This window comes from Mytilus galloprovincialis, chromosome 4 (assembly GCF_965363235.1).
Source record: "Mytilus galloprovincialis chromosome 4, xbMytGall1.hap1.1, whole genome shotgun sequence".
NCBI classification, from domain to species: Eukaryota; Metazoa; Mollusca; class Bivalvia; order Mytilida; family Mytilidae; genus Mytilus; species Mytilus galloprovincialis.
This window is the reverse complement of record NC_134841.1, coordinates 64,431,233-64,445,587: the sequence shown is the minus strand read 5'-3', so window position 1 is coordinate 64,445,587 and position 14,355 is coordinate 64,431,233. Positions and strand designations below refer to the sequence as shown.

Here is a 14,355-nt window from a genome sequence, read left to right as displayed (position 1 = left end):
TTAAAGAGGTTTTTATGATTGAAAATAAGAATAAAAGCTCACCTTGTGCCAGCATCAGTTAAAAAACAAAAGGTATGCAGATGTTCTGCTTTTGTATTCATGTTAAGAAAAAGGATGTTTAATGTTTGTTTAACTTTTAATATACATCATTTTAGTTTATTGCATTTATGTATTTAAAAGCAGGGGCGGATCCAGCCATTTTTAAAAGGGGTCCCAACCCAGGAGAAAGGGGGGGTTCCAACTATATATTCCCATTCAAATGCATTGGTCGTCCAAAAAAAATGGGGGTTCCAACCCCCGGAACCCCCCCCCCCCCTGGATCTGCCACTGAAAAGTACTTGATAAAAGGGGGATTCCTGAGATTATACCTCTAGTTTATACATGTAAATACAATTTCCATAGAAATTCAATTAAACTTTTTTAAGTAAACAGATTTGAATGAACTTATATCATTAAAAAACAAAATTATTTGCCTTTTAGGAATCATTACATGATGCCTATGACAATCTGTGTGAAGATTTCACCACAATTAATAAAGAACTCGTAGAACTGCAGGACAGTTCCAAAGCACTAGAAGAGCTGTCAGCCGGGTCTGATGGAAAGTCAGGCAAACAACAATCTAGTGATACCACTGAAAAAATGGCTACTTACAAAGAAAGAATATCCAAGCTTGAAATCCAAAAGAAACAAACCGCTGAAAAAATTGATGAATGTTTAAAGAAAATGGAACAGAAGACTGTATCGACTATAGAACCAGAAAGATATGAAGATAAAATACCAAAATCTGGGAAGAAGTCCAAGAAATAAACTTCTCATCATCTGAATTGACATCAAACTATGCATTATGTTTGTTATATACATACAAGTTTTGTTATAATGTATATCCATGGAACAAATATGTGAATTTTTAAAAAATTTCACTATTTTAACATTTAGCTGTTTTGTAATTTAAAAATCAAGATCATGACAATGTAGTTGATTGATTCAGACTATAACGATTAAAATTGATGAATAATCTGGTGTGAGACATGACGCTAATTTACATATTTTTTATCAATTTATCATGGATTTAACAATTTCTCATTTATAAATTTATTATATAATGCTTGTAGTTTATCATCTGAAAAGCTCTAATTAACAATTATCGTGACGACATTATTTATAATGAGAAGAAAATTACCTTTTTTTAAAAATATTTATATAGAATTATTTATCGTAATTTAATAGATACTAATAAGCGAAGCTGTGATAAAATTGTAGTTAATTCCATCCATTTTTTAATATTTTTATATGTTGTCTTGCATGATATAAGAGTAATCTTGATTTCCGTCCAGAATTCTGACAATCATAAAAGAGAGTGCCTTATCTTTCAAATATTTATTCGTCACCATTCCTATGTAATGGCAGTCTTATTAAGGTATATTTTATTAAGTTAATTAGTCAGGATCAGTTACATATTCTTAAATAATTTAAAAATTTCTTTACATCTTTTTTTTTATTATGCAAGTTATCCCTGAATAAAGATGTGGTTTTTGTTGTCATATGAAATCAGTTGTGTAATTCTATCTTTTGAATTGTTATAAGAAAGATTCCACAAAGATTATGACAAGATTCCTCACTTTTCAGTAAGTTGTATGTAAGCTTTCAATTAAATAAATTATTATTGTTTGTCTCTTTTTGATAAGAAATTATAGATAGGGCATGTTCAATTTTCAGGTAAAAATGCTCACAAAGCTTAAATTTGAAAATTATAATTTTTTTATCATTTTACTGATCATATTTTTTACATTATTATCCGAGATTACTCTTTATTATGCTGTATATTTTGAAATGTACATTCCATTACTTTATTGACCTTTGAACCGTCCAAATTTACATTTTTATATTGTACATTATTCATATTATATTGCATTCAGATTTGATTAATTTCTCGATGCCATTTTAATTTTCTTATTTGAATGTCTTGTATTTGTATATAATCTTATTTAGGTGGCAATATTTTATTTCTGTTTCTGTTTTAATTGTTATTAATAAGCATAAAAATGTGCAATACTTGTCCCTTTTCATATGCACAATGTTGACATTTTCACAGATTAGAAATCGTAAAAATTAATCAAAATTTTGGTATCACTGACTTTGGTCTTCCTGAAATATTTCTAAATTAGTTTTTTTATTAGATTTTATTGTATCTAGGTTAAATATTTTCATTATAGTGTAAATTTAATATTACTGATTTTTTTTTCTTTTAAATTTTGAAACCACTAATACCTCTATACCCTCATGAATTTAAAATAATTGCAATATGATTGGTTTAGAGATTAATCAAAGTCTTTCCTATTTGTCACTTTTATAATGTCTCTGCATGTATGTTACCATTTAATTTGTTGATAAATAAATATTTTTTCCCATATTTTTGTTTGTCTTTGAATCAGTCTTTTTTAAAACAAGTAGAAAAATATTATGTCACACAGCATTGGTAAAAAAATATGAAAGCTTACAGCTCTTTTTTAAAAGCATGCCAAGCAAACCTTTGTTCAACTTGCTTCCTATGTCCTGCCATAAGTCGACTAATTTGTTGCTAAGCTAGCAGCATTCATTCTTGACAAAGGGTATTGTTTATTTCATGACTTGTTTGAACTGGGGTGTCCATTCATGCACTTAACGCCCAATAGTGTCCCATATATGCTCGATATGGTTCAAATTCGGGCTACGATTGCGTCAAGGAAGATAAACCGAATTCCATTGAAACAATGGATCTTCCTCCACGACGCTTATTTCCAACTTTGGCGAGCTCTGCATTATATTGGATACGGGCATATGTGTGTCTGTTCGTAGGCAAAGGTCCCCGAAATGGTATTATCGCACGATAACCAGTAGCGATTAGCCGATCTGGAACAATTCTTGTTTAAAGGCTCATGTATGGTCATCATTCTCTTTTTAGGATTGTATTGTTTGCAATGGGTTTCCTTCTGACCAACCTTCATTATGCTTTATTTTCCCTAGCAGATGTTATAGGGGGTCTCCTTGACCTCGGAAGGTCTTTAACATCGTTTCTTGCCTGATTTTTATTCTCCAAACGACTTGTAGTGGAATGGTGATGACCAACAATACGTGCAATTATCACAGCGACATACCTGCTTCCCCCATGCTGGATATCTGCCATCTTGCTGCAGTTATGAGTTGTGGATGACCAATTACAAGGTGTCAATAACATAAATTTATAAACTTGGTTATTTTAAGTGTTGAAAACAATGAGGATCAAAACATCTGTTTTAGTGTTTACGAGTACAGTTGCTGCATGTGCAGATAAGAACTGATAGAGTCGATATTTATTGATTAAGCTCAGGTGATATTAAAAAATGTTTAACTAGTTATATTTCAACAAATTATTTAACAAAAAAATAAAAAGTGTTTTTTTAATTTGAATTTCAATTTGTTGTTGCAATACTTTTTTCCATCTGTGCCATCTGAAGAACAGATTCCTCTTACCCTTCAACAACATGGTGCCATCTGAAGAACAGATTCCTCTTACCCTTCAACAACATGGTGCCATCTGAAGAACAAATTCCTCTTACCCTTCAACAACATGGTGCCATCTGAAGAACATGTTTAGATTCAGCATAACAAAGAACCCCAATAATTCAATTTTGGACCCTTTGGACCTTAATGTAGTGGAAATATGACCAAAGATTGAAATTTAAATACACAGTTAGATTCGGCATATCAAAGAACCCCATATTTTCATTTTTTGTTGAAATCAAACAAAGTTTAATTTTGGACCCTTATGACCTCAATATGGACCAATTTGATAACAGGGCCCAAAAATCAAAAATCTATAAACATGGTTAGATTCAGCATATCAAAGGACCCCATATATTCAATTTTTGTTGAAATCAAACAAAATTTAATTTTGGACCCCGATTTGGATCAACTTGAAAACTGGACCCATAATCCAAAATCTAAATACATGTTTAGATTCAGCATATCAAAGAAGCCCAAGAATTCAATTGTTGTTGTTATCAAACTAAGTTTAATTTTGGACCCTTTGAATCTTAATGTAGACAAATTTTTAAACGGGACCAAAAATTTAGAATCGAAATACATGGTTTGATTAGGCATATCAAGAACCCAAATAATTGAATTTTTGATGTAATCAAACAAAGTTTAATTTTGGACCCTTTGGACCTCAATGTGGACCAATTCGAAATCGGGGCCCAAAATCCAAAAACTTAATACACAGTTAAATTCAGCATATCAAAGAACCCCATATATTCAATTATTGTTGAAATCAAGCAAAGTTTAATTTTTACCCCAATTTGGTTCTGATTGAAAACTGGACCCATAATAAAAGAATTAAATACAGATTTTTGATAGTGGGCCCAGTTTTCAAGTTGGTCCAAATAGGGTCCAATATTTAACTTTGTTTGATTTTAATTTTTGGTCCCGTTTTCAAATTGGTCTAAATTAAGGTCCAAATGGTCAAAAATTAAACTTAGTTTGATTAAAACAAAAATTGAATTCTTGGGGTTCTTTGATATGCTGAACAGATTCCTCTTACCCTTCAACAACATGGTGCCATCTGAAGAACAGATTCCTCTTACCCTTCAACAACATGGTGCCATCTGAAGAACAAATTCCTCTTACCCTTCAACAACATGGTGCCATCTGAAGAACAGATTCCTCTTACCCTTCAACAACATGGTGCCATCTGAAGAACAGATTCCTCTTACCCTTCAACAACATGGTGCCATCTGAAGAACAGATTCCTCTTACCCTTCAACAACATGGTGCCATCTGAAGAACAGATTCCTCTTACCCTTCAACAACATGGTGCCATCTGAAGAACAGATTCCTCTTACCCTTCAACAACATGGTGCCATCTGAAGAACAGATTCCTCTTACCCTTCAAAGCACCAAAGATAACCTGGTTTTTGGCAGGGCTCATTTCACACTCTTGTTTTCTATGTGTTCTTTGGTTTGTCTATATGCTGTTTTCTATTTTTGCCATGGCATTGTCAGTTTGTTTTCCAAATTATGAGTTTGAATATCGGTTTGGGATCTTTCACCTTCCTTTTTTAAAAATACAACACTAATGTTTAGTATTGTTACAAGTGGCAAGGTATTTTTAAGAGAATATTAACATCTGGCCTTGCGGTCATAAAACTTTCGAGCACGATTTTTGTACTCAGACTCAAGAATCAACCAATCAAAATGCTGGATTTCATGTTTCGAGCACTGAGCAAAGTTTTATGACTTCAACCCAAGATCTTTCATAGTTTTCAAAGGTAACTGTTCCGGGGCCAGTGTTCCCACTAAAGTTTGCCACCTGATCAGCGTTATATTATACTGTGGATTCATTTATATTCGTTGGATACCAATTTTCATGGATTTCATGGGTATGGGTTAACCATGAAATAAAATGTTCAACGAATGACAAATTTGCTATACGCTTGTATGCAAACATTGGCGAAACCACAAAAATAAATATCCATGAACATACAAGTTTTCCTTTATCCACGAAAATTGAAACCCACAAAATAAATGAATCCATAGTAATTGTCTTCAAATCATGTTACTCTTCAAATAATTTTTTGAAACAAACAAGAAGGTTTTCGAAAAATTTGCCAACAAAAATCAAAGATTACCTCTGCCAAGGCCATCTAAGTATTCGTTGTCTAGTTTTGCTATGTTTCACAGGAACCATCTAGTACCAAATCCTCCACAAGTTTTCAAAGTAAATGAGTTATTAACATCATATCATGAACCAAACGAAATGCTAATGCTTGGAACCTTGTATTTTTCTAAACAAAAATTGCCAGGCCAAATGGCCATACTTAGATTAGTAATTTGTCCCTATAAAAAATGAATCTATGTGAGTTTATTAAATTTAGTATAAAAGGTAAAATCACAAAAATAACTAAATTCAAAACAAAATTCCCTAATCAATTTACAAAATTAAAAAGCTAACTTAACCTCTCTAAAAGACGACATCAACAGCCTAGGAAAACATGTCCTTGTTCATTGCAATTCCAAAAATACAAGTATCGACAGGCTGTAGAACATTAAGTGTCACAAACTTTATATCAATACATAATTAGTTAATTTTAAAAAGTAAAATAACAATAAAAAAAAGAACCCCACAGAAAATTCAAAACGGAAAGTTCCTTATTAAAGGCAAAATCAAATACCCAAACACATCAAATGAATGGAAAACAACTACGTATCATATTCCTTATATATGACTTGGAAAAGGTACTTTCTGTATGTAAAAATAAATGCTCTGCAGGCACAGCTTGCTACGACCGCAGAGGTAGAACACTGAAAAAGGTGGGACAAGTATGGACACAACATTCAAGCTTGATACAGCTTTGAATTTGGATTGTGATTAAATATTTGACACAACACAGGTTTCTGACACAGAATGAATGTGGTCTAAGAACTTAAAAATTTTAAATTGGACCTTTACCATTTATGGTCCAATATCAAAAACCTAAATACATGGTTAGATTCAGCATATCAAAGAACCCCAAGAATTCATTTTTTTAAGAAATTAAATTAACTCACTTAAATTTAGTTTAATTTTGGACCCTTTGGACCTTAATGTAGTGGAAATGTGACCAAAAATTGAAATTTAAATACACAGTTAGATTCAGCATATCAAAGAACCCCATATATTCATTTTTTGTTGAAATCAAACAAAGTTCAATTTTGGACCCTTATGACCTCAATATGAACCAATTTGATAACAGGGCCCAAAAATCAAAAATCTATATACATGGTTAGATTCAGCATATCAAAGAACCCCATATATTCAATTTTTGTTGAAATCAAACAAAATTTAATTTTGGACCCCGATTTGGATCAACTTGAAAACCGGACCCATAATCCAAAATCTGAATACATGTTTAGATTCAGCATATCAAAGAACCCCAAGAATTCAATTAATGTTGTTATCAAACTAAGTTTAATTTTGGACCCTTTGGACCTTAATGTAGACAAATTTTAAAATGGGACCAAAAATTTAGAATCGGAAAAATACTCCGTTTGATTAGGCATATCAATAACCCAAATAATTGAATTTTTGATGTAATCAAACTAAGTTTAATTTTGGACCCTTTGGACCTCAATGTGGACCAATTCGAAATCTGGGCCAAAAATCCAAAAACTTTTAATACACATTTAAATTCAGCATATCAAAGAACCCCATATATTCAATTATTGTTGAAATCAAGCAAAGATTAATGTTGACCCCAATTTGGTTCTGATTAAAAACTGGACCCATAATAAAAAAAAAAATACATATTTAGATTCAGCATATTAAAGAACCCCAAGAAATCTTTTTCAATTTTTGTTTTAATCAAACTAAGTTTAATTTTTGACCATTTGGACCTTAAGTTTGACCATTTGTAAAATTACATGAGGGTAGGTTGAAAACCAAACTTTACGACAAGTGAGATGATTTCAGCTTCCAAATTGTAAACTTTCTATTTCTATGTAGCAGCATTCCAGCAGCGGCTATATACAGAGTATATATCTCCTAGTTGATACGATATGCCAGGGCTTGTATTTCCTATCACAAGTTCCTTGGTAGAGGATGGTTGCTCACAAGGAAGCTATAATAAAGTAAAGCCAAGAGCTGCAAATGGTGAAGTTTTTCGGACGCCATCACGTGGTGGTTGATCGCTATTGAATATCTGTTTTCCAGAAGATAGCAGATATGTTCCCAAAGACTATCATGTCCCCTTTACCGAATGTGACTTACCGTATAAGACGTGTTACAGAGTTCGTACTAACATGAGCAACACGACGGCTGCCACAATTGTAAAAGAATCTGCTTACCCTGCTGGAGCACCTGAGATCACCCCCAGTTTTTTGGTGGGGGTTTTGTTGCTCAGTCTTTAGTTTTCTAATATGTGTTTTGTGAGTTATTGTCTGTCTGTTGGTCTTTTTTGTTTTGTTTTAGCCATGGCGTTGTGGGTGTCAGTTTGTTTTCGACTTATCGATATCTTTATTCCTATTAACCAAAGGGCCCATATAGAGCATATAAATTACCATAAATCTCAAAGATCATACAATATTCACACAAACATGCCATGCAATCTAAGTTTCTAACATACATGTTTACTAGTGGAGTGACAAATTGAAAGAAAAAGGTGCTTATTTTTACGAATTTAATGGACCGGAATGACCACTTGTTTAAAATAAACAGAGGGCCCATTCGTTAAACTGAGTGAAAATGGACAAAGCGGAGGTCCATATCATATTCATTGAAATATAATGCTAAGTTAAAAATCCTCATAAAAGTTCATTTATTAGAAATACTGATTTGGAGTGGTTTCAAAACATCACAAAAGGACCTCCTCGTTATTCTAACGCTTATAAAAAGGGCAGTGGCTATTTGACCGCGGGCACCGGCAAAATAGAAAAAATGCTATTTTGCCGGCTCTGATTAAATTATATCTCACTAAAATAAAAATGTAAGAATAATGATTAAATATCAAAATTAAGATTTATATTTAATAACTTTTGTTACTGTTACTTATATAAACACTTAAACTTTTAACTATCAACTTGAATATACACTCATAGGACAAAAGTTCCCACTCAAAAAATGTCTTATCATTTCGACCAAAATCGATATTTTTCAAAAAAAATAAAACCAAGTAATTTTATGAGCAATTTTTATAAAAATAGATACAATAATATGAAGAAATGTCTGCAGTTTTATTGTTTATTTGGCCATAGTTTTCATGAGGTTTATTTTCCTTATCTGATGGGTTAAACAAAAAAACAAATTTTAACGATTTAAATTTGATTAGAATACATACTAGTAGCTAGAGCTTTTCAAGAAATATTTTACTTTCTGTTCACCTCGTCAGAAAATTAAAATGAGCATGAATGATACCCTGTCCAAATATAAACAATGAAACTTTAAACATTTCTTAGACTACATCTTGTGGTATTTATTTGATGTAAACCAGTCATATGTTTACTTGGTAATAGTTTTTTGAAAAATATTGATTTTAGTTGAAATGATAGGACATGGCTGGGAACTCACTTTTGTCCAATGACTTGATTTTAATAACCGAGGAACAAGTTGAAACAAGACCTGAACTTTTAACTGCCTCTTGTTTGAACTCAATTGTAAACAACGATTCAATTAAAAAGTATAATATTGTCAAAAAGATGCATGGGAAGCTATTCAGAGCGTATTTAAAGAGAAGAAAAAGAATCCTATCTACATATGTAACATATATGCACACATGGCGTAGATTCAAAGAAAGTCAGTGTAATGTGTAGTTCCTGTTTGGAGTGGCAACATTTATCTTGTGCTAGACTAAAACAATTGCCAAAGGTCAAGTTGTAACAAATGCAAATGTTAAATCATGTGCCCAATTGAAATTCGTGGCAAACAACTTTTAATATTGTCTGTAACGGTGTTTTATGATGTAGTTTTACATAGCACTTTTTTTTTATCACATGGCAGGATATTTAAACCATAGATTTTACACAGATTTGAAAATCAACCTTTTTTATAAATATTTTAGAAAAATTATATTTAATAATGTGTATATACATTTACAAACACTGACAAATGTGTTTTCATGCTTTTAATTAATATTATAAAGTTATGAATTATTTATTTATGAACATCTTCAATATCTTATTTTTATTCATTTATTGTACCGTGTATTATTTTTTTTTTGCTTGATATTGTGCCGGATAAAATGATTTTAAATTATTATTTAGCCTTTTTATTTTCTACTAATCACATCAATCAACAGTTTTATTCAGTGCCGGCAAAGTAGCATTTTTTTCTATTTTGACGGGGCCGGTCAAATAGCCACTGCCAATATGTGCCTATAAAAAGATTGTGGTAAAGCTTTTGAACTTCCTACCGACAAACTACGTAAGGTCCTGGCAAAAGCAGAATGCATACTTGCTTTAAACAAAAAACTGTTTACCTCTTTTTATCTTAGGTTCGGCAAATTACAATTACTGGTACATCATGAGTTTGGCTCTAAAAATCTGATGGAAAATCTAAATTTCCATTGTTTTTTGTGCATCTTACTCTGAAGTACGTAGATATCTGACCAGTTTGGCAAATTTTGAAATAATGAAGTAGACAGAATCTTGAGGGAGTTATGTCAGCAGATTTCCTTCAATACATTGTTTTTAGGTGCAAGGAAGAACAGCTTGTGTTTGCAACAAACATAATTTGGCGTGTACCAATATTTGTTCACATGTAAAGTTTGATGCTTGTAAAATTATTTAACTCACCTAGCAATTTTGGAAGAAGACGACGATGAATACGATGACTGATGCCAGGTTTTAGAAAGTTGTATTGCCCTTAATTTGTTAAAATACCCCTACAACCACTCTTTATGAGGGTCCATGTGTGCTTTTGTAAAGCTCAATCCCATAAAACTTAAACAGTGCATAGAGCTATAATATACACTGAACCTTCAGTCCTTCATTCAACTCATTTGAATTAATTGTCTTGTGAAGTATTTGTGACTGGCAATAACCTACATACGGGAATCAAAGCAAAAACCAAATTAATTTCTATTCTTATTTAAAAGGTCGTAAAATTAATTAATATATCTTTTGAAGTACACATGATGTAAAACAAACATGAATTGAGAGTCGGTTGTTGTTCCCTCTTTTATTTTCTTATTGTTGCTAGTCTGAATTCCCCTTAAAATGATTTTGGTGGTTTATTATTTTTAAATTTAGTTGAAAATGAAGTGCTATAGTTTATTTCATAATTAATTTCTTGTGTTAATAGTAACAATTCAGATATTATTTGGAGACTTTTTATAACCTCTTTTGAAATAAAGTATCAATAGAAAAAACTCAATCACAAACCTTCGACCTGATTTAAAAAAAAAATGCACCATATTTCGATTCTACGACCAGGCAAAAAATTAACGAATAAACATTTCTCTATCCAAAATGTCACGTTTTAGCTTGCAGGTATGGTGGTCCATATAAGTTGAAAATTTGTTGGCTTGGTCTCTCCACTATACTGAAAAATGAAATATGCCGAGTGTACACCTGATGGGAGAGAGAGAGAGAGAGAGACCGTACAAAGAGGAATAACTCTATTTGTTTTTCTTAACTATAATCTCTTTTTCCTGTCTGATCTGGAAATGTTTATTTATGTAGTACCGTACAAACTATTAAAATCTGTATTAAAAACTAAATCTACATTTGTAATTATCCAGAGTCGTTTTTTCCAGACAAAGAAATTTTCTAAACTTATGTTTCTGAAATTTGGAAACTTTTGAAATAAATTTTGTAGGAATTCTAATCTTGGGGCTCATTTCTTTCTAACACAAACGATACAAACGGTTCAGCGGCCGAGCACATGTTTAGATCATTTGTTTCTAACATACGTTTGCAAAGTTAACATAAACTTTGACAAACTATACACTCGCTGCAAATGCGTCTACCGTTTGTCATTCGTTGTTTTTTAGTATAAACGATGCCTTTCTATCTATCCGGTTTTAACATTAAATCAATAATATAAACATAGTTTTCACACTAAAAAAGAGGTCTGTTCTTGCTTGTCATAACTCATAACAAATGTTTAAAATAACTCAAATTTAAATACTACCCTCCTTCCTTTTATTGTTGCTATTTTCAATAAAAAGGCTTTATCGTCACTATATCTTCATACATTCATCTAATGAAGAGGAAGAACTGCTAATAAAATGGAGCATAGAGGATCGATGTCTTCTGTGTCTATAACATCTGAGTCTACGGAGGCTATTTCCCCCGCGTTATAAGTTCAAATACCAACAACATGTGCATGCGTGTTTGACATTTCAAGCAGGGTCAGTAAAGCCTGATTAAACGATGCATTTGTTTCTACTTTTGTAACGTTTAAGAAACTATAACAAACGGCACACAACGTTTACCAAACATTGGTTGGAAAGAAATGCACTATTGGTGAGCTATTTAGAGGGCACTCAAACAAAATGCAGCTCGTTTTCTATCTGGTTAAGTGAACAGTGTTATCTGGACAAGATTTAATTTTCGTTCATGTCTACCAGTTTCTATTCCCAAACTGTGATTACTCAGTCTAAATTTTCTACAGTTCTTCTGCTGTTAAAAATATTAATATTTAGGTAACTTTCGTAATTGAAAACCGTCAATTTGAATTCAATGTGCTGAGTTTTCCAGTATCTTTTGAATAATTATTTCTTTTGTATCGCTATGTCTGAAAAAAGTTCTTCTGGAGACATTTTTTAAAATGCAATTTAATTTTTTTGCTAAGTTTTTTGCTGTTAGGTATGTTAATATCAAGTTTTCACTTTAAACCAGTATACCGGTATTAGAATACCAGGAGTTATTTGACTAGTTTTTGCAAGATTTATATTCATTATAGACTCTGCTAACAGATCAGATGGGGGTGCTCAAGTCTATATCAGTACAGAAATATTTGTTGTAACAAATCTAATTATAATGGATATCTCCCAAGTTCTAAAAGGACTGCAATGTTTGTATAGAGTTTAATTACATTTTTATGTTAAGCTTTTCCATTTTCCTTAGTTCACTCATGATTTGGAATGTCCCTCTGGTATTATTCACCTCTCTTTTATTTACTGGTTTGTATATACATAATACACCAGTATCAAGTCGGGAACATCGTCAGAGTCGGTTTTTGCACGTCATGTGTTAATGTTTTTCGTTATCTTTATTAGCGGTAGAATTGATTTATGTAGGTTGCTGATTTTTTTTCTTAATTCATTTTGAAATTGCCATTGTCTATGGAATTTTGTGCAGTATTGAAGTATGCGTATTGCCCGCCTCAAGAGTGTTTTTTTTTTAATTTTTTGCGTTGGGTTGTTGTCTCATTGAAGAACACATCACCTTTAAATCTTAACGCAAAACACAATTATGATCAACTATATAACATTGGCAATGCTTGTAAAGTATCTATTTTGTTGTCTATGCCCGGGTAGACGTATTGAATCATTGCATGAGATTAAAAAAAATTAAAAAAAGGATGAAGCGCTATTACTATAAAACAATCTTAAATAACCAAACCTTAATCAAAGATGCAAAATTTTGCAAATTTATGAGAGAGATAAAACAGACTTTTAATATTACAAACGAAATATTAAGGGAAAATATAGTACGGTATATAAGAACAAATCAAGACACATATTTTCACCAAATAACCCCAACTCAATTATTCCTTGCTTCATGAAAAAGATAGCCATCAAAGTAGAAAAACTTCCAAGGTGATTCTATATTTTAAAATATTATTTCTCTAGATCTGTATTAATTTAACTGCACTTTAAGAAATACTATGCATTTCAGTTCTATACGTATCATCAATTAAGTCAAGCAAACCGCTCATATTATATAAGTGCAATTATGCTGTGAGCTGCGAGAAATGAAATAAGTATGACGTTATTTATCATGTTTATACAATGCGTGAAAAATAACGTCAAATTAACCAAACTCCCCGGCAGTTCCAGTTCCGATCCACATACGGGCCCGAATACAACTCTGATGGAGTAAAGGAAAACAGTTCCGGAACGGAAACGATCACTGTCCGGAGTTTGCAAATTAACGTTACCAAAACTAACACCAATTGAAACCGTACACCTTCAATTTATGCACAAACAGACAGATTTGCCGGAAATATTTTAATTAAAACTACTAATAAACGTCCCGAATATAACTATCAGTATAATAGTATACTAGTTCCGTGTAAAAGTTGAATACTTTTGACATGGCTTTCATCAAATAAAAAAATTGCATGACAGTGGCATCCGATGATATCAATGACACAGTCAGATAAAGATTGAAACTATATGTACATGATATATGTATTTCAGAAATTTGTCAGATAATGTTTATGTTTAGTTTTATAAGACAAAATAGAGACATGATATGTGAGTATAAACAGAGGCATATATTCTAAATAGTATTGATCATATAGTATATATGTCTATGGTATAAATTGAAGAAAAATATGCTTTTAGTTCAAGTAATAACACTTTTTTTGAATGATTAGACATAGAATTTATATACCATACAAATCCTTAATAAGACAATTATAAATTCATGTATGATCTTGTTTCTGTGAAAAATAATATAATTTACAATGTTGATTTTTTTTTCTTTCTTCAAAAATGAATAATTGGAGAAAAAACATGCTCGCACTTGCTCCGGAGTTATGTGCCCTTAATCGAGAATGTTCGTTCGTTTCCGTACGACTGACCGGAAATAATTGGGAATTCCGTGTTCCCTTACATTTTGAAAGCGTTGACATCTACAAAATGTATTTAATCGGCTTTCAAAAGAGTGTTTTGATTATATACAATGATTATGTGA

At 31.7% G+C, this 14,355-nt stretch overlaps 1 protein-coding gene across 1 annotated transcript in view; it reads left to right on the top strand.

Annotated features, from left to right (window-relative positions):
• LOC143072694 (uncharacterized) overlaps positions 1-2,410 on the top strand; it is a 92,103-nt gene extending 89,693 nt beyond the window's left edge. Inside the window, exon 104 of the mRNA XM_076247767.1 lies at positions 481-2,410. Coding sequence (XP_076103882.1) covers positions 481-807 — 327 coding nt within the window. The 3' untranslated portion in view covers positions 808-2,410. The remainder of the gene's footprint in view (positions 1-480) is intronic.
• Positions 2,411-14,355: the final 11,945 nt, after the last annotated feature.